The sequence below is a fragment of the Vidua chalybeata genome, chromosome 11 (assembly GCF_026979565.1).
Source record: "Vidua chalybeata isolate OUT-0048 chromosome 11, bVidCha1 merged haplotype, whole genome shotgun sequence".
Classification (NCBI taxonomy): Eukaryota; Metazoa; Chordata; class Aves; order Passeriformes; family Viduidae; genus Vidua; species Vidua chalybeata.
In genome coordinates, this window is record NC_071540.1 from 19,628,119 (window position 1) to 19,649,592 (window position 21,474).

A 21,474-nucleotide genomic window follows, 5' to 3' on the forward strand; every position below is an offset into this window, starting at 1 on the left:
GCAGCCATGGGGGCTTGGAGTTTTTTGCTCTCGAGTGCTGGTGCTTTACGAAAATCCAAATCCCTCAGAAGCTCCAATGAAATGGTGAAATTGTGGAATAATTCAAGCTGACAGTGCACAACATTCCCAGCTAAATTCCCAGTTTTAAAGCCACTCCTCACTGTGTTTATGGAACACTTTGGCAACTTAGCACCAGGGGCTGCAAAGCTCATCCTGAGGCTCTTAAAGTGCCTGAATTCTGGGAGCAGCTGTGAGAGGATCCTCATTTTGGGCTGTGTTTTTACTGGATTTGGATCAATTTTGGACTGAGCTTTAAAAGAGTCGAGTTTTTTTTTTCTTTATATGGAGTTTGCTGCAGTTTCCTTCTTCAGCAGGAGGCAGTTTTGTCCAGTCAGACTTCTTGTGGGGTACTGTCAGTGAGGAATCATCCCTGCTCCAGCTTTGGCTCTGGAGTGCTGGATCCTGCTCTTGGTTTGGCACAGCTTGGGTGTAACAGTGCAGCTCCCACAGACCCCAGTGCAGGTGATAAAATTCCATGCACTGCTGGCATTTTTACACCCAGACCCGTGCAGGTGAACAGTTACTGACTTTTGGGAATAAGTTTTGTTGAAGTCCTGTCACTGCTCAGCTCTGGGGCTCTTTGCACAGGTGCAGAGCCTGGTGTGTGGGACTGCATGTGTCCTCTCTGTGTTTTCTGGAAAATACAGGTTTGTGTTGATTATTATTGTCAGATTAAGCCCTTTTCTGACCCAGAGATGGAGCAACTGAGAGGTGTTTTAAAAACTTTTATTCCATTTTCAGTCTCGTGAGAAGGGTGAGACAATAGAGATGTTATAATTCACACCATCACAATTAGAAGCCAATTATTTCCTAATTACAATACATTATGAGTGTTTCTTGGCCTATCAGCTTTTGTCACACCATGCTATAGATGCCTTAAAGACAATCATCTGAAATTACCCCTCGTGGGTCCTGCTACAATGCATCTTTCATAGTTTTATTTCTCCAAAGTATCCAGTCTTATTTCAAGGCCATCCTTTGAAACATTTCTCGTTCCATTTCTCTCTCAACAACGACTGTCCTATTCCATGGTTTTTCTAAGGTATATTTCTCAGGTATATTCTACTGTCTTTCTACAATTATCTCTTTTCTTCCATCATTCCAGGCCACCTGTTTTACAAATTTGGCATCACAGAGTCAGACTGGTACCGCATCAAGCAGAGCATCGACTCCAAGTGCAGGACAGCCTGGAGGAGGAAGCAGCGAGGGCAGAGCCTGGCTGTGAAAAGCTTCTCCAGGAGAACCCCCTCATCCTCCTCCTACAGTGGCTCAGGTACAAACCAAACCTTCCCCCCAATCACAAATCCCTCTTGTTTTCCCAGGTGCCTGAATTTTAATTTGCCTGGCTTTGCTGAGGTGCTGAGAATGTGGAATCCTGGAATGGTTTGGGTGGAAGGGACCTTAAAGATCATCTAATTCCACCCCTGGCATGGGCAGGGACACCTTCCACTGGCCCAGGTTATTCCAGCCTGGCCTTGGGCACTTCCAGGGATCCAGGGGCAGCCACAGCTGCTCTGGGAACCTCCCCACCCTCACAGGGAACAGTTCCCTCCCCAAACCCCACCTAACCCTGCTTTCTGTCCACCCCCATGGATTCAGCTCCTGCAGCTTTGTGCTGTATTTTTACTTTATTTTGTATTTTTACCACGCTCAGCTCTTTGAGGAGAAAGTCCAACTATCCTTGCAGTTGTTGTTCCTAAGAGGAATCCAGTGACTAAATCCTTCCCAGTGTGTTCACACCATTCAGTGGGACGTGCTAAATGCTGTTCCTGAAGTGTTTTCCTCTGCAGACATGAAATGTGCTGTAGGTGATTCCATATTTCCATCTAGGTATGGAGGCCTGGATAACAAATGAAAAATCCTGACCTCAGGAGTGTTCTCTGAGGACATTTCTGGCTCATGCTTTTAATATAAAGCAGTGTTCTGGGACTTTTGTACATTAGATATTAAAACCAGGGCTTTGGAAGGCAGCCCAAAGAAAAGGAAGTCAGTTTATTTGCCTGCATAAAATTTTTGGTTGCATGTTAACACTAACCACTGTATCTCATGCAAAGAATGACAAAATCTGCTTTCAATGGAAAATTTTATGTGCTGGAACAGGGAATCCCATCCAAAAATCTCAAATTAAAACAACTAATCAATGTAATGATAACCATAAGCCCTCTATGTTGATGGGATTTTTACTTTCAGTCTTTCAGCAATCAGTATTTCAGGGTAAAAAGGCAGCAGTAGGTGGATATTACAGCCTGTGCTCATTAGCCTGTGCTCCTTGAGTGGTGTTGAGATTTATTATTCAAATTATTCATCTTCAGTCTGTTTTGGAGGTTTGGAGACACCTGTAGAGATGCAGAACTCAGAGTCAGTGGATTCCTGAAGTCTCCTGAAGGCTGTAGGATCATGAGTTTGGGTTGGTTTCTTGTGGTTATCCCATGGAATCCCAGCCTGCTTTGGCTGGGGAGGGCCTTAAAGCTCATCCCATCCCAGGGTGCTCCAAGCCCTGTCCAACCTGGAACACTCCCTGAGGTATTCCCAAATCCTGGGCACTGCAGTGCTGGAAACCTTCCCTATGAATGGCAGGACTGGGATTTTCAGAGTTGTTTTTAGCAGCAATTAATTTGCCTAATTTAAAAAAATACATCAATGTGGCATCCTGAAACTCACTCAGCTGTGCCCTGACTTTGGTTCCTCTGGCTCTGAGGAATTTTGGGGATGACTGAGCACAGTAAGAGGTCGTCACCATCTCTGGAGACATCAAAATCCACCTGGGTGCAGCCCAAAGCCACCAGTTCCTGTTGCCCATATTTTGAGGAAGGACATTGGGTTAGATCATCTCCAGAGGCCACTTCCAACCTCATTTATTTGGGGTTTTAAATTTTTTTAATGAACTACTGCACACACAATTAATAATTCTGAACTATTTGCATCACAGCAGGATTGTTGTTCAAACTCACTCCTCTTGCACTTGTTGGAAATGCCAAAGCTTTGAGGCTTTTCCTGCTTGTTGGGATTAACAGTTCCTGGAGCACGTGGCTTTGATTGGAGCGTGGTGAAAAGTGACAACAGATTTCCTCTCTGCTCTGTTCATCACGTGGCAAAATTAACTCTGGAAATGACAGCAAAGCAGGAGGCTGAGCCCACAGACCCTCCAAGGCTTTGCAATTTGCTCTTCAAGAGGGATCAGCCTGCAGGGAAAATCATGTCTGGGGAGCCTGGTGGGAAAACACAAATGGATTTTCTTTGTCCTTCACCCCCAGAGATGTTAATTAAGATTTTCCTACACTTCACTGACTGTTAAATTCAGGCAGAAGTTGCTTTTCCTGATTTTCCCTGGCTATTTGCTTGAATCCATTGCTTTTTTTGGAAAGGAGGTGTTGATTGCTGTGGTTGGCTCTGCTCTTGGAGCCAACTTTTCAGTACCTAAGGTGTGTTTTCCCCATGGTTTTTCCCAAGCAGGGACATCCACATGGCTGCCATGATAATTTCACTGGATATTCCTTTGGAAAGGGCTGGAATCTGTGCAGGGAATGCTGTAGGAAATGAGGGGTTTGGGAGGAGGATTAATTGAAAAGTGCCTTCTTTCTTTCTTTTCATTTCTCTTCAGATTGTTCAAGCTGTTATCACAGTTTTCCATGTTGGAATTTTTAATTAGTTCCCTGACTTTGGGATTTCTGGGTAGATTTAGGCCTGTGCTGAGGTGTCACATTAAAAACTGGATGTGCAGCCAAATCTTCAAAGCTGTTCCACACAACTGGGGCTGAGGCAGGGGGAGGTGATGGTTTACAGCTTTATTTTCACTGTTCTGGAATGGTTTTTTCCTGCTTTTTTGGGGGGTTTGGGGATGGTTAATCCATCCACCCTTCCCTTGCTGGGACTAGAACGAGGGGATGCATCCCTGTCTGTGAGGAGAGGTGTGAGGGTGGAGCTGGGCACCAGGGAAACCATTTTTAATTCCAGAATTCCTAAGTATGAATCCCTCCTGCTGTGGAATCTGTGCCTTCTCCCAGGGAACAAGGGGCAGGATGAGAGGAGATATCCTTAAAGTTGCACCAGGAGAAGTTTAGGTTGGAATTAGGAAAAATTCCTTCATGGAAAGGGTTGTCCAGCATTGGAATAGTTTGTCAGGGCAGTGGTGGAGTCTCCATCCCTGGAAGTGTCCAAAAATCCCATGGATGTGGCACTTGGGGACGTGGTCGGTGGTGACCATGGTGGTGGTGTTGGACCTGATGATCTTAAAGGTCTTTTCCACCCTTAACAATTCCATGATTCCATGAAAATGAAAATCCTCAACAGATAAATAGGAACAGATGAGAAAACACCAAAGATTCTGCCTTAAAAAGTGATTTTAGCTGAGAATTAAACCCACATATCCTTGAAGGTTCTTTGGGAATGCGCTACAGGGTTCGTGTCCCACTTGCCCCTTGGGAACTCCTGGAAAATTCTGGAATTCAGCTGTGGCTCCTCCTTCCAGGGATTCTCCAAGAATCCCAACTGGAAATGTGAGGCTCAATGGTTTCCAGGGATTTCTCACTGCTGACAGCTCCTCTCCCCAAGCTGGGTGTGCTCCTCATGGTCGTGTTTGTTTGAAGTGGGGAATGTTTATAAAAGTGGATAAATATTCCCTTTGTCTGCCCTGAGATGAAGAGGGGAAAAACAGGACTCATAAAGGATGTTTTGTTTTCAGATGTGGCTGAATCCTCTCTTTTCTTTCTTCCTAGGAGAGAAAAACACCAAAAAATCCAACAAAATAGAGAAAAAAAACCCCAATTTTAGTTGTTGCAGTGAAGCCAAATTTAAATCTATTTATAGGTGACCATAGGAGAGGTCTATCCAGGCTGTGGATCCTCATGCACCTTCAAAAAGCACAATCATTTCTGTCCTCTGAAGCCAAAAATGACTTAAAAATCAAAACTTTTGGGCCTTTTAAATGCAGTTAAAAATGCATTTCAGTATGTGAATATCATAAATATATAAAAATGCATATTTCTCAGCTGCAGGTTTTATTTCTTTGATAATCTTTTATCACATAACTTAATCTGAAAATAAATATTATAAATGAAGGATTCTGTATTTGGACACTGTGGTTTGGCTGAAGTTGAGTCGTAATTAGCTCAGTTGAATTCCACAGGGAAAATCTGGGAAAAACAAAGGAAAGACAAAGCCCTGAGGGAAATTATCCCTCAGAATCCTGGGGAAACTTGTCCCACAAAATCCTGAGGAAATTTGTTCCTAAAATCCTGAGGGAATTTATTCCGCAAAATCCTGAGGGAATTTGTTCTCAAAATCCTGAGGAAATTTGTTCTCAAAATCCTGAGGGAATTTGTTCCTAAAATCATGAGGGAATTTGTTTCTAAAATCCTGAGGGAATTTGTCCCATAAAATCCTGAGGGAATTTGTTCCCCAAAATCCTGAGGGAATTTGTCCCATAAAATCCTGAGGGAATTTGTCCCATAAAATCCTGAGGGAATTTGTTCCCCAAAATCCTGAGCTGGGGGCCCTGAAGGAGCAGATGGTAGCAGTGCATTTTCTCAGTCATCCCAACAAAATGTTATTTGTAAATTAAAAAAAAAAAACTAGAGAAGTCAATTGCATCAAATATTAGGATAAATTAATGGAAAAAGGAGAAAAAGTGAAAGGCAGAGGCTCAGGTAAGGATTTTTCCAAGATATCCATTTAATCCAGTGGCCATGACAAAGCCAATGGTATCCCAGTTGGAAAAATCCCATTTCTATTTGATTAATAAATGCCATTTATAATTTATTTGGTTAAAAAATGCCATTTTTATTTGGTTGATGGAGCAGTTTTTCTACAAAGTTCAGCACTTTTCAGCCAGTTGGGATTCCTCAATCCCACCAGGAATTCCGTGCAGCAAATTCCACTCTACAGCAGCTTAGAAAAAGCTGGAATTGCACGGGGAGCACCAAGGCTGCATGTAAGGAATTATAAAAGCTCTGCAGTCTCTTGCTGAGATGTGAGGGATTAAAGGTGTGCCCAAGAGGTAGAAAAAATTGGGTTTGTTGTGTTTCCCTGGGTTCCTGTGGAAATTTGTGGCTGGAATTCTGTGTTCCAGCTCGTTAACAGAACCAGAGCTGCCTGAATTGTTAACCAACCCAACTTTTCAACAAATAAATAAATATTAACTTGGTGGTTTGGAGTTCCCAGTTCCCATGCTCAGACCTAAACCTCAAAATTATCTTCGTGCCCAAACATTTGCAGACAGGAGGAATAAAAAAAACCCTTAAAGGGCTGATTTTATGAAAGAACATTCCCATTAAAATATTTGAGTGGCTAAAGCTCATTCCTGCAGAACTAACAGTGTGTTTGCAGAATAAATCTTGGAGTATTTAGTGGAGATATTAAAAATTAATGGTTTCTGTCATTTTTACTTGCCTTTTGCCTCTTCTGTTTAGAAGAATCCTTTCCCTGCAGCTGGAAAACCTCAAAATGGATCTATGATGTGTCCATTACAAGTTTTTACCCTCTGGAAATCCCACTGAGGTTTTCCTGGTGGTTTTTGTCCCTCTTACATGAAGATAACTCCCATTTTTAATGTTTAACATTCCCTTTTCAGAGGCATTTCCACTCTGCAGTGTGAGTTGTGTTTAAATTTAATAAATCAAGAAATCCACCTGTGATTTTGAGGTTCAAAAATACAATTCCAGACCTCACGTGTGTCAGTATGAATTGTAGGGGATGGATCTTGGAAAACAATTGGGAGATCCCCTTTATTTATAATGATAAATTAGAAAGAATTTACCATTATTTATAATCATTATGATTATTAATTAGTATAAGAATTAAATATTCATTATTAAATAGAATACAGAATGAATAATATTAATTAGTAAATAGCATAATAACTAAATAACTATTAAAAATAATTAAATAGCTAAATAATAATAACTAAATAATTAAATAATTAAATAACCATTATAAACTATTATAAATTATTATAATCTATAATTAAAAATAATTATAAATTATAATTATAAATCATTATAAATTATTATAATTATAAATAATTATAATATTAAGTTCATTTCTCACAATAATTTCATTTATCACAATAGGCAGGACGGGTTTTTAAAGGTGTCCTTGGGGTGGTGGTGGCAGAAATTGTTCTCAGGTGAACAAAAACCATTGAATTCCTCAGGAGACCTCTGGGGTTTTGTTCTGATGGGACTTTTCCAGCTGCAGAATTGGGATTTAGATCCCAAAAGGTGCTTTTGTTTAAAGCAGGAGCTCTGCCAGCCCTTGGAGTTCTGTGGGCTTTGCAGCAAACACCCATGATTTATTAAAGAAATCTGGATATTGATCTAGCACCGATATCCAACTGTGATGGACAAAAACTCTCTGACAGTTTAAAGTTAGAACGTGTATGTTCATTGCGGCGCCGGGCAGCGTGCGGGACAGCTCCCAAATGCACACTGCACCTTTCCAATGATTACAGAGTCCTTTTATCCACACCAGAATTGAATACCCAAAATACAAACACATATTCATCATTTAGTACATCCCATTCCTCGTTTTGTATGCTAATCGTTCCCAAAGCTGTTAAGCATGCGCAGTTTGTTCCTTGAAATGGGACGGTGGTGCCTTCCATGGGGAGGGGTCCCAAAATGAGGAAGTCAATGAAGTCTTCCTCATTCTGACCTTTCTACCTTTTCAATGCAAATATGATAAATGAACCTTGGTAGAACTCCCATTCCCTGTCTTCAATTGGTTTCAGAGCAGAGGAGGCCCACAATTGTCTCATGTTCCTAAAAGCTGTTTGCTTCATTATAAACCCAGCTAACTAAACATTGTGCTGACAAGCAATCAATTATTAGTTAACTACTAACTCTTAACTTCATCAAGGCTTACTTACAAAATCCCTTTATTTTAATTAGCTCTAGTAAAGCTTATCTCTAACTAAAATCTTAGCTCCTCTAAAATCTCTAAATCTCTTAAAGTTTATGTTTCACCCACATGCCCAGGAATGCTGGATGATCTGTGCCCACGGACTGGATTTGGTTGCCGTGGGGTTTTAGGAGCACTTTGGGGGGATGCACACAAAATAAAGCTGGGATTTGGTCTCGTTTCTTGCAGAGGGATCCCAGAGCTCGGTGTCAGCCTCCAGTGAGATGCAGCAGAACCAGCCCCAGGCCCTGCACTACGCCCTGGCCAACGCTCAGCAGGTCCAGATCCACCAGATTGGAGAGGATGGACAAGTCCAAGTAGTATGTCCTCACCTTTTCCTAAACCTCCTCCCAAAGCAGCCAGAACCCTGCTCCAGCTGCACTGTCATGTTGGACTGTGAAATCATAACCTGCCAGCTTAAGGTGTCCAGAAAACAAACACTGGAGGCTTATGGAAAAAAAAAAAAAAATTAGAGTTATGTGACAAAAAAATTCCACGCAGGATTTCCTCACACAACCAATAGAGATCAATGCACTTTGGTTATTATACAGAGAATTATCAGCCTTTTCCTGGCTGTGGTTGCTTAGTGATTTATACTTCAGAGGTAGTTCTGGTGTGACTTCCACAACAAAATCACATTTATTCATTTGTTTTTCTCTAAAACTGCATTCTCAGGCACTTTTGAACATCTGGGAGCGGAGTCGTTCCCATGTGTGTTTGTGGAGCTCTGTGTCTATCAGTGAAAGTTCTAAATATTGACATTTTTTAAGCCTGACACTCCCACCACCACTCAGGCCTGATGGTTTTTATCTGTGGTTTTAGTGTACTCTGAAAAAAAAAAAACACCTTCACTTTAATTCTTGTGTCCCACTGGGCACTACAAGGATTGTTTGAAATTCAAATTCTTTTTAAGAAGTGTCCTGAGTGAAATAATTCTCTTTGTGCAGGAGCTGGGTGGAAATCTTCCTTTTCCACTTCACTTTTGCCATAACTTTTCAATATTATCCTGGGAATTTCTCTGTCTTTTGAATTCCATGTAGATTTTAAAAGTGGATTTTCCTATGGATCTGTGGGTGAGATTTGACTGGTGACTGAAAAGTACTTTTCAGGTCTTGAAAGACAAGATAGAAAGAAAAATCACCTGAAATATGTGACTTTAATAGAACAGATGGTTTGTTTATAGATGGAAGTGATAAAAACTTGCCTCATTAAAAGACCTGGACATATTAATTATCCCTCAAATTGTGGAATCCAGGGAAAAAACTGCTATAAATGGATCTTCTAAACATTCCATCTTTTTCCTGGGAGCACTGAGAGTTTGATGTGAAGGAGGGAAGGTGATTTTAATCTCCCCCTGGGCTGGGCAGTGCTATAATTTTCTCTCCAGCCCCTATTGTCAGAGGGACACTTTCAGTGTGGTTTTTCTCCCTATAAATAGGCAGTTTCCTTCCAAAGGAAATGAAACTGTTGGAAATAGAGGGATCTGTGTGTCTTTGAAAATCACAGGCAATTGTTCTTGTGTTATAAAATCAGAGGGGCCTTTGACAGAATTCCAAATGATTATCTTTCATCTCATGCAGGCATATTAAAATGAACACAAAGCTTTATAAAACCTCCAGGAGGTTATTTAGAATCCAATCTCCCCTCAGGTAAATCACAGTGGCTGGGCTGGGCAGGATGCACAAGGAATTCCAGCCACTCTTCTCCTTCCTACAGGACCAGGAGAGTGCTGGCAATGGGCAGCAATGCCAAATTTTATAGGATTAAAACCATCAGGGCAGATTGTCACCAATATAAATCAGGGGGATTGTTCAAATTAATGATTTCCTGCCAGATCCCAGCAGCTGAGAGTCCTTAGAGTGGTCTGTGCACCAGTGAATGAGCAAAAATAGGTGGAAAATGAGATACCTTTGGAAACCTCACTCTTGGAGATATTTACTGTTGGTTGTTACCTGTTCTAAAACTGTGTTGGTTGTTACCTGTTCTAAAACTGAGTTTTCCAGATATTTAAATGGAATTAAAGTTTCAGTCAACAAAGCAAGTCAACCCCAAGCTTTGTGTACCAGTCGAAAAGGCAATAGAAAAATGCATCTGTTAGATTATTATTATTATTATTATTATTATTATTATTATTATTATTATTATTGTTATTCCTCCTGTTTTCCTTCCCCTGTCGTGGAAATGAAGCAGTCTTTGGTCCAAGTCCCTCTGCTTTTATTCCCATCCAAAGCTGGGGCACTCCAGGTGCACTTGGCATTTTTAAAGCTCCTCAATGGTTTCATTGCACGTTTTGCTTCTCTCCATGAAACTCTGCTGCCTGCAAGGCAGGAGCTGCTTCCTGGAGCTGTGATTTTCCTCTGATGCTCCTTGGTGTTTTCTTTTGTTGTGGATCCCACAGGGCCATCTCCACATAGCCCAGGTGCCCCAGGGAGAGCAGGTGCAGATCACGCAGGACAGCGAGGTGAGCAAAGCCTGGGGCTCTCCTGAACCCTGAGAGCTGAGGGAAAAGGAGCAATGGAAAAGGAAAATGGGCTGCAAGCAGCAGAAAATCTGCTTTAGAACCTGCTACTTCTGTCTCTGGGGTCTTGGGGGTTTCTTTTTCAGTGTTATTATTATTTCTATTTATTTTATTATTTTGATTTATTTTTCCCTCCCTCACTAACCAAAATATGTGTTCATTCTTTCTTTTTCATTATTATTATTTCTATTTATTTATTTTATTTATTTTTCCCTCCCTCACCAGCCAAAACAGCTCCATGTGTGTTCACTGTTTTTTTTTTCATTATTGTTATTTAGATTTATTTTATTTTGATTATTTTGACTTATTTTTCCCTCCCTCACCAGCCAGAACAGCTCAGTGTGTGTGTTAAGTGTTGCATAAGGCTGATAAAGTTTGGAAATTTAGTACTGACAGAGTTTAATAGGAAACCAGGTGCTTGCACTGCTTAAAAATGAAATTATTCTGTTTAGGTTGATGAACTAAAGTGGTGAGAACACTCAGGGCCTTCAATGGTTGAAGAGGAGTTGGAGAAACCTTCAGCCACCATCTAATAAAGAAATATTCCAGAATGAATTTACCCTCCATTCCTGACCAGCTTATCTGGCACTGCAGCATTTGCACTTCTTAATTTTTTTCCAGAAAAATAATTCAGTGGAATGGGATGGATAAATTCAATCCTAAACCCTCCAATTTTGGCTCAGCTCCCAAATCCAAGTGGATTTCCCTGTGTATTTGCTGCAGTTATTGGTTATTTAAAAATCTCCTGACTGCTGAAACTGCTCTTGGATTTCTGGTGCACTTTGTTTAAATGCAGCAGGAATAGAAAAATCAGGTTGAACATTAATACAGGCAACAATTTGAATCTGTCCCATTTCCCTGTCAAGGTTTTTCCCTCGCTGGGAAGTGGATCTGCCTGGCTTGGTTTAATCCCTGTCCAAAGAACCCAAATCACAGCTCATAAAACCACTTTGTGAAGGAATATTGTTAACACAGGCAGCTACTGGAGAATAAATATTATCATAAAAATTCTATAAATATTATAGTTAGAGGCTTGTCCTTTGAAGGGCCTGTCAGGCCTTGAGAGAGAGAAGAAAGGATTAAAATATCCTGGCTCTGATGTGTGGTGCTGCCATAAAACTGAAGGAGTTTTTGGGTCAAGAACCACTAAAAAACTGATGATTCAGCAGAGATTGCTGGAATGGATCCTGAGGTTCCAGCACACCCTGGATCCTTTGGCTCTTCTTGTCTGTGGGACTTTCAAAGGCTGCATTTGTCCCTGACAGATGAAAACATCTGGTTTTAAATTGATGACAATGTACACAAGTGAGAGAGGAGCTGCCAGCAGGAGAAACTGCACAAAAATGGGGATTTTGTCCTCCAAAATGTGCTGTTTCACTGCAAGGCTCTTTTGGGAAGCTGCCTCTCCTTAATCCAAGTGTACTTTTGGAAAGACATCTGTGAGCATGTGAATAAAAACTTCATGTCATAAAGATTTCCTGATTGGACTTTAGAGCTTAAAATACTTTGATTTATTGAGAATTTTCTTTTTTTTTTTTTTTTTAATAGATGTAATCCCTATAATAGAACTGTGTTGGTTTTCAGTATGAAATGAGGATAAATAAAAAGCAAATAGTAAATAGCTCTGCAACCCTGTAAAAGTGTTAGATTGCCAGTTCTGGGATAGTGAGGGCTGGATTTCAATTTGCAGGTTTATATAAAGGAGGAAAACCAAAGTTTTACCTCCGAAAAAAAATGCATAAAACTAGATTATCTTTGAATTTATAATTCAAAAAGAATAAATTTTGGAAGTTACTGAACTTCCAAAGGCAAAACATGCTGGGTGGGAAAATTCCTTGTTTTTGAGGCTGAGTGGAGCTGGATTGCCTGAAGAACCTTCAGCAGAACTTCCTAAACTCAGGGATTTCCTTCCTATTGAAACAGATTTTTTTGCAGTTTTTGCAATGCCAAACTTGTGCTGATTGTCCCTTCTCTCTTTTTCCAGGGAAATCTGCAGATCCACCAAGTCCACGTGGGTCAGGACGGGCAGGTAGGAGCAGGACTGGGGTTAAGCAGCTTTTTCCTTGCTCTTTTGATGCAGATTGGCATAATCCCCATTTTTAGTGCCTGTTTTAAAGAGCCAAACCTGCTCTGGTGAAAGAAATAACTTGCAAAAGGATAAAACCTGATGGAAATATTTCATATTTGGCCCAGCTTGGTTCAGCATTCCTGCAGGGTGTTTTCTCCCTCCTTTGGCCTCTCCCCTGTCCAAGGGCTGAGTGCCCAGGGTGTTCTTGTCTGCTCTCCTCCAGTCCCCAGGAACCCAACATTGATCCAAGCAGTTACTCTTTTTTTTTTTTTTTTTCCATTTTATCCTTTTCCATGGCATGGCTGTCCTGAGGGAAGCAGATCTGCTCTTGTTCTTGTTGAGGAGCAGATTTTATGAGGTGCTTCTGCAAACAGCAGGTGAGGAAAAGCAGCTTTTCCTTGGCTGAGGAGTCAGTGACCATGGAACTGAGCTCAGGATTCTCAGGATTCCCAGAACTTCTCACATTTGATCTCAGACACACTTGGAATGTTAAATTCTGCTAAAACAGAGCACAAAAACCCTCCTGCAAGAAGCTTCCAGGCCACAGGAGTCAGAGTGTGATTGTTGTTATGTTTACTGTTGGTATATCTGTTTTAAAACCGAGTTTTCCAGATATTTGAATGGAATTAAAGTTTCACTCAACAAAGCAAGTCAGGTTCACCAGGAATTGTTTGGTTCCTGGTGATTCTGAATAAACTGGGAGACATTTGGGATCCTGCCTGGGCTGGAGGCTCTGCCATCAGCAGGGTTTCCATTGCTGGGAAATTTTTTTGGTGAATTTTTTAGTTATGGTTATTTTTTAGTGGATTTTTAGTTATGGTTATTTTTAGTGGATTACAAAAAAAAAAAGGAGCAAGCAAATATTTAAGGGATTTTTAGCTCTGTTCTGCAATATTTATTGAATCAGAATATGAGGGATTGTTTGGTTCCTGGTGATTCTGAATAAACTGGGAGACATTTGGGATCCTGCCTGGGCTGGAGGCTCTGCCACCAGCAGGGTTTGGGGCTCAGGGGAGCCCCCAGCACTCAGAACTTGGCAGTATTTGGATTTCAACAAGAAAATAAACCCCAGAAATGTTCTTTGCTCAGGGCTACATCAGAGGTGCTTTTGCAGAAGTGAATCTTGGAAAGGTGATGTTTTGGAGATGATATTTTGGTATTTATAGGGGTTTTTTTCCCTTCTCTGTGAAATATTGCTGTCCAAATTACACCTTAATACTGGGTGGTTTTCCACCTCTCTGAGTGTGGCACGTAGATTAAATTGAATTTATTTGTAATTAAAACCTCACAGCATTCTCTATTCCTGTGGAAATTTGTGTGTCCACATGTCTGTGCCTGCACTGGGCTGTGTCACAGATGTGAGCCAGGGAAGAAAACCATGATTAATTCTCTTTTTTTGGGATTTCAGTGGTGTTATCTATCTGTCTGTACTATCACTCAGATTTGGGATAATCTCTCTCCTGCCTCAGTGGTTGTTGGCTGTACACACCTGGATGGGAAATCAGTTTGACATCCAGTTTTTAGGGAATTTTATTTAACTCTCTGTGCTCTGAGCTCTGCTTCTAAACTTTGCTTCAAACAAAGGACAAAGTGCTGGGATTTTGCTTTTTCCTCACTCACTGAGCTGCGTTTTGGTGTGAAGGAACTTCAGTGCCTTGAGCATCACCAGGAACATTCCCAGGAAGCCTCAGCTCCTCCAGAAGCATTTGCTGGGAAATGGGTATTTTTGAGTGGATTAAAAACCAGGAGCAAGCAGATATTTAGGGGATTTTCAGCATTAATTACTGAAAGCTTCCACAGCAGCTGAAGCCCTGGAGGGGGGTGAGCAGAGGGGAGCTCTGGGGCTGCTGTGTGGGAGCTGTGAGCCCCCAAAACTGCCCAGGAGAAGGAGTTAAACCAGCTCAGCTAAACCCTGCTGGTGGTTTAAGGCTGGGAGCTGGAACTGATCCCTTTTCCTTGGCACCAGGAGTGGGATGAGAGCAGGGAATGTGCCCTGGGATGAGGGCAGGGAAACACAGCACAAAGCAGCAGCTTCCAGTCAGCTGCTCCAAGAAACTCCTGGAATTTTCCCACCTCTCCATTATTTTCCAGGCTTTTTCCTGGATCTTTTGAAGCCTAATATGGATAATCAGGAATATGGATAATCAGGAATATGGATAATCAGGAATATGAATAATCAGGAATATGGATAATCAGGAATATGGATAATCAGGAGTAACATGGGGCTTCTCTGACTGTTTCCAGCTGAATAATAAATTATCCTCACTAAAGGATGTATTTATTGAATATGGATTTATGAATCTGAGCCTGGCTGCTGAATGCTCCCTGTGAATATTTCCCAGAGAAAATTCCTGTTTTCCACGATTGTCTGGGCACAGAGCAGCTGCTGGGGGCTCCCCTGTGCAGGTGAGGTTTGGTGCTGCAGCTTCTCCATCCCAGTTCCAAGTGAAAGGTTCACAAAGCAGGAATTTGGGAAGTTCCTGGGAGCTGAGGCAGAAAACAGCACAAAGCTTGATGAGATGTTAGCAGGGAAATCTGCCAGGTGCCACAGGTGTTCAGGTACCAAACCTTGGCTTTTCTGCAGGATTTTCCTGGTTGTAACTTCTCCTCCCTCTTGCCTTCTGTGTCCTGGTGGTTGCTCTGAGCTCAGATTTTGTTTTTCTGGCATCCCTGTGCATGGAATGAATGAAATCATTCCAGAGGAGCTCTGTCTACCTCCACATGTGTTCTATTAGCTGGAAGTTTCAGATTTCAGTGCACGTTTAATAAAAACCCCAAACTGCAAAAATAATTAAAGCTCCACATTAGCTGAGCCTTGAAACCTCAGAAAAGTGGGAATTTCTTTTTTTGCTCCTTGCATTTTATCCTTAGGAATTACCAGAAATTTTCATTTATATCTCCTTTGATTACCTGCCCTGCTTCTTCCCCACCTCCATCCTTTATTTCCTTGGAGTTTTGATCACCCCAGGAAATGTTCAGTGTGTCCTGTGCCTCAGGGATACACCTGGGATATAAAAAACAGGACAATTCCAGGAGTTTCCCACTCCTTAATTCTGTTTTTGAGCCATTCCGTGTTCTACACCCTCACTGCCAGCGTTTCTCCAATTTAGGGATTAATTAAATGGCACCAGGGAAATGGTCTTTAATTATTGCCTGGTTCTTAAATGGAAAAGTTGATGTCCTTTAAAATCTAAAATAGGATTGTGTGTTTTCAAGGAGAGCCAATGATTTGTTCTGCTGCAGGAGTGAAAAATTGGGGACAATTGCAGCATTTAATTCACTCTAGGGGAGTGGGAAAAAAGCAGGAAAATCCAGGATGGGTCTGGCAGGAAAAAGCCAATGAGCTTTTGTAGGAGAGAAATCTGCAGGATTGCTTCTGCCACGTTGTTTTTCCAAAAAAATAATAAAAAAAAAAGTTGGGATTTTCTGAATTGTGGCCACAAGAGTGTCCCAGGGGAGCCTGGAATGAAAGGGATGCTCTGAGAGCCCCTGGAGAGAGGGGAGGGACCCCACCCCACACTTCTGTGTTTGATGAGCATTTTGGATGGAGCAGGAATTGCATTTTCTTCTCCTGAACTATTGACAACTTCAATAATACACTATTATCCAAAATGGAATATGTTCTCCTAAAACTCCATATGTAACCCCAAACTGAATATATTATCCCAAAAATCAATATTAGTGCCTTCTTTAATTCAAAGTTTTCCACTCCCAGACCTGTTTATTCCCATGCTTTTATTCCAGTCTGGAGCAGGGATCCATTGGCACGCCCTTGAAGTAATTGAAACCTCTCAAAATTGAACTTTATTTCATTCACCAGGATGGATAAATCTTCTCAGAGAATCCTTTTCCACATATTAAAATATTGCTATTAAATTATCCAAAAACAAGACAAAAACTTTCTAATGCAATTTTTAACTTGCACTGATTTAATTTGCACAAATCACATACAAATTTGATTTGGTATATAATTCATTCAGTTGGAATATTCTAGATTTAAATACCCTGCAATGCTTTATTTGAGTTGCTCAGTCACAAATTAATCCAAGGGAGGAATTTTTTCCCTGTCCCTAATCCAGGAGCAGCAGAGGGCAGTAGCATTAAGATGATGCTCAGTTGTTTTCTGAAGGAATGAGAGGGAATTTGGAGCGGGAGAAATGAGCTGCTGGGAGAATTTCTCTGGAATTCCAAAAGGTTTTCCCAATTCCAGCACAGCTCCTGAATAACACACACAGAGAAATGGTTGTTACAAGAAAAAAAAATTCAATTAAAAACTCAGGAGCTTAAAAACTCCTTGATTAGTCTGGAAAAAAAATAAATATTATTTTTAACTGGTAGTTCTTCAGGAATTGTAGTAAATTCTCCTAAATTTGCTCCTGGTTTTAGGAGCAAAAAGGAAAAGAATAATTTGGAAATAATTGTGCTTTGTGCAAACTCCCAGTGACATCCCAGAGTATTGATGGAAACTCTATTTATGGATAAATAAAAGTGTTTAAAGATGTAATTTTACTTAAATAGAAGCATTCTACAGGCGAGATTTTGGGGTTTGCTTTGAGGATTTTTGTGCTTTTTAATTTGGTGTTCATAGAGCTGTCCCTCAGAGTAATTAATCCAAAGCACAAAACTCACTGTATTTAGTTCTGAAAACTTAATTTTTAGGCAAAGTAGTATTTCAGCAAATGAAAATGGAGACATTTTCTTTTAAAGCAGTCCTAAAAATTGGGATTAAAAAAGGCTTGAGGGAAAATTCTCTGACTTGGTGATCAATATCACCCAAAATATCTCCAGGAAAATTAATGCTGTAAGGAAAACAGGAATATTTCTGTTAAATCTGGCTTAAAAATGAAGTGTAAAAAAAAGATTTATATATAAGAATGTGCATGCAACACAGATTTCACCTGATTAATTTGTTCTGTCACTGCAGAATTTAGGATGGGTTTGGAGAAAGTTTCTGCTTAATTTGGAAGCTTAAAACAGGAAAAAACAGTGCCCGGGAGGATAAAAACTGAGCTCCAAAACTGAAACAAATTTGGCCCATTTTAAAACCTATTATTTATTATTATTATTATTAGTAGTAGTATTAATTTTAATTTTTTAATTTTAATTTTTATTACTTCTATTTGTATATTTTATTATTATATATTATTACATTTATTTATATCTATATATAAATATTTATATTGAATTTCACAATTATTTATATATTTCAATAGATATTAAAATTTATTTCTACAGAAACATACAACTATATTTATAAATAAATATACTATATTAGTATATTTATTTATATTTATTTTTATTATTTATTATATTTATTTTATTATATGTTATTTTATTATTATTTTAGTAACTTTGGTAATATTATTTTTATTTATTAATAATAATAATAATAAATTATTTATTATAAATTATATTATTTATTATATATATTTATATATATTTATATATATCAATATATATATTTATTATAGATTATTATATATATTATTATTATTATTATTATTATTATTATTATTATTATTATTATTATTATTATTATTATTATTATTTTGCTATTCTACATTAAATTATTAATACTAATTTAATTATAAAGGCTAGAATTCCTCTCCCCCAGCACAAAGGACAGACCTGCAGTGACACCCACCCAAAGAAGGAAAAGCCTTCAGGAGTTTTGATGGGAAAGGCCATTTTCTCTCGTTCCAGAATTCAGGTTTTAAACCAAAAATGCCATTTTTGCTCCGTGACAGAATGGGTCCATGTGGGGCAGGGCTGGGCTGTGCCCAGGGCTTGCCCTTCGTGGCAGCAGCATTCCCACCCTGCGTCCCTCCCACCCCACACACCTCTCCTCTCCTGCTCCCCTTCTGATCAAAAGCAGCAAAATCCCCTCTCCTTTTCATTTGCTATCAAACAGGGATTTATTTCATCCCCCCAATGACTTTTTTTTTTTCCATTCGTGGAACGTTCTGGCTGCTGGGAAGAACGAGCAGAGGTGATTTGTTAATCTGTTACAGGCACTTCTTTGATAGTCCCTCAGTTCCCAGTGATCTCTGCTTGTAAAACAAGATTTTTTAATGAAGAAAAGGAGAATATTTTCTGCCTATTTTTTGATTTTTCTCCTCAGAGAAAGTGGGTTCGTTCCATTAAAATTCCATTCAAGCAGACAGGAGCATTTATAATGCTCCAAAGAATACGTTCTCTATTTTGGAGTATATTATGTTCTTTATTCACCCAAATCTTGTTTTAATATTGCTGTAAACTTAATAAGAAGAGATGAGATAGGAAGTGATAATCTTTTAAATATAAGGAAAAATCATTTTCTCCACCTTGATAGGAGGCAGAGGTCTAAGCTGCCTCTTATTAGAGCTGTTGCTAATAAAAATCTCTGCTTGTAGGCTGGCAGTGCTCACAAAGCTATCGGGGCTCATCTGGAGAAATCATTTCTTTTTTGTTTTGTTTATTTTTTTTTTCCTGCTCTTCATTTATGATTTTTCTCATCACGTGATGCCAGCCCTGTCCCGATGCTCCACGTTTCCCTCATCCCATCCCCTGTGCTCCACTCTCGTTTATTTGAAATGTTTGGGGTGTCTGGAGCATCCCCTGCTTGGGAATCACTGCCCCACATCCCAAATCCCAATCCGGGCGGGATTTGGGAATTTTTTACCTGGAGAAATGAAGCTCAGGGAAAATTCCCTCTCCCTTCCCACTCCAGGAAGCCCCACAGGGAATCTTGGGGAGTTCAGGGTTGCCACATTTTGTGTGGCAGGGTTAAAAGGGATTTTGGGGTGGTCACAGCTTTGGGAATCTGTGATGACTAAAAATGGGAAATGGCTCCTCTTTTCCATCTTTTCTCTGTTAAAACAGTGGATTTTTGCCAACTTCGGGCACCAAACCATCCCTTTTAAAAATTCAGCCCCAGCTGAAGGATCAGTTTCTCTTTCTCAAAGCAGACCTGTGTGATTTACAGAGATTTTTAACAAGGCAGTGTTAAATACAGTGAAATTGGACAGTAGATTGACTTTTGTTTGTGTTCAGAGATTTAATCCTTCACGTAGTTCAACTCCATTTCCAGGCCAACTTTACAGAATCCTTCAAATATTTCAAACTAGCTGAGCAATAAATAAATTTTATCTACAGAATTCTGATAAACTGAAGAAGGATGATCCAAGATCCTGAATTTGGGATTAAGTTTGCACATCTATTAAAATAAAACCCTACCAGATGAGCACTGTAAGATGCTTAGAGATGATCCTCAGTTGTTTTCTGAAAGAATGAGGAGGGAATTTGGAGTGGGAGAAATGAGCTGCTCCTTGATTTAGACATTAAAATCCCCCCTCAGCAGCCCAGTTTTAATTCCTGCCCTCAGCTGCTGTTTGAATTAGCTGGGATAGATTTCTTTTATTCAGGGAGGAACATTTGGAAAGTCTGCTTGGAAAACCATCCTCTGCAGCCATTTCTTTGGTGTCCTGTGAGCAGAATTCCTCTCGTGGAGTGAGGATTTGAAATGCTGAACTTGCTCTGTTTGATTCCCAGTCTGCTGGGATTAATTGGCTCCTGCTCCATCAATTATCCACTCAGAGCTATCAGTTCCTGCCCGGGCTGGAAGCAAAAGCAGATCTGCTTCAGCCACTTTGCCTTTGATACAAACTCTGCGCTCCCACCAGGCCTGGCTGAATGAATCTCTTTGAAAAATTGCCTTTTGATTTTATTTCTTTAATTTTTTTTTTCTCTTTAAATAACAACTGTTTTTATTCCTGAAATCTGTCACTCTGGAATGTTGCTAAATGTTTGTGTTCAACAGCACGAGTGAGTTCAGCAGGAGGAAGTGTTGGGATTATTGAATTTCCAGTTTATTGTTGTGGGAGAGGTGGCACTGCCCATGAGGGGCTCATCCCACAGCAGTGGCACAGGAGAGGTGCCAGGGGAACTTGGACAAGGGGCAGGGTGACAGGACACAGGGAATGGCTTCAAACTAAAAGAGGAACAGCTAAGATGGGATATTTGGGAGAAATCCTTCCCTGGGAGGGCGGGCAGGCCCTGGCACAGGTGCCCAGAGCAGCTGGGGCTGCCCCTGGATCCCTGGCAGTGCCAAGGCCAGGTTGGACACTGGGGTTTGGAGCAGCCTGGGATGGTGGAAGGTGTCCCTGCCATAGCAGGGGTGGGGACAACATGGATTTTAAGGTCCCTTCTAACCCAAACCATCCTGGGATTGTCTGAAATCCAGCCCAGCCTGCACTGAGTTTGTGTGGGGTTTGTGATGCACAGCAGGTGTAAGAGCTGGGAGGGGGAAAAATGCTGAGGTTGTAGGAAAAAATCCTAAAAATGAGTAGGAATTGGGAGATTTTTGGTGTGTGAGTTCAGGTCAAGGCCAGGAGATTGGTGAGGCTGGAAGTGTGAGCAGGGAGATGTTTGTGGGGAGAGAGGCTGAGCCTCTGGGGGGTGAACCACATCGCCCCAGGGCCTTTTGGGGTCAGCTTGCACGGGATCATGTTGTCCTTGCAGGTGAATGGGATTTGTCATGGATCAGTGCATAAAAACCCTTGTCAGACCTAAGAACAGGAACACAGAGAGCAGAGAATGAGTCTGGCTGTGGCCTCAGAGCCAGCCCACAAGTCAGGAGAGAGAAATTGAAAAAGAGAAGTTTGGTTTTCTCCTGGGATCCCTGCGGGGTGAAGTCACCCCAGGAATGGCCCCTGAGCCTCTGGGTCTGTCCCAGGAGCAGGATGTGAGCCCCAAACCCCTGGGGTGTGTTTGTCCCTGGCCTGGGGATGTGCCAAATCCCTCCTGAATTCCACAGTGCTGGTCCAGGACCATTTGTGGCAGGTTAGAAAAGCCCCAAACCCAGGGAACTTCTCTCCTTCTTCCATGGGAATCTTCCAAATTCAAATAAGTTGATCCCCCCTCATTTGGGTCCTTTTACTTTATTTGGAATAGA

General features: G+C 40.7%; 1 protein-coding gene across 5 annotated transcripts in view; it reads left to right on the forward strand.

The window, feature by feature from the left end:
* The window catches only part of BANP (BTG3 associated nuclear protein), a 117,269-nt gene that overhangs the window by 51,367 nt on the left and 44,428 nt on the right, over positions 1–21,474 (forward strand). For 2 of the 5 annotated variants that reach the window (XM_053952680.1, XM_053952683.1), the window contains exons 8-11: positions 1,166–1,333; positions 8,146–8,276; positions 10,355–10,417; positions 12,459–12,503. In XM_053952680.1, coding sequence (XP_053808655.1) covers positions 1,166–1,333; positions 8,146–8,276; positions 10,355–10,417; positions 12,459–12,503 — 407 coding nt within the window. Of the gene's footprint in view, positions 1–1,165; positions 1,334–8,145; positions 8,277–10,354; positions 10,418–12,458; positions 12,504–12,854; positions 13,399–14,633; positions 14,712–21,474 lie in introns of those variants that run through there. The other 3 variants (XM_053952684.1, XM_053952682.1, XM_053952681.1) reach the window with 3 other exon arrangements.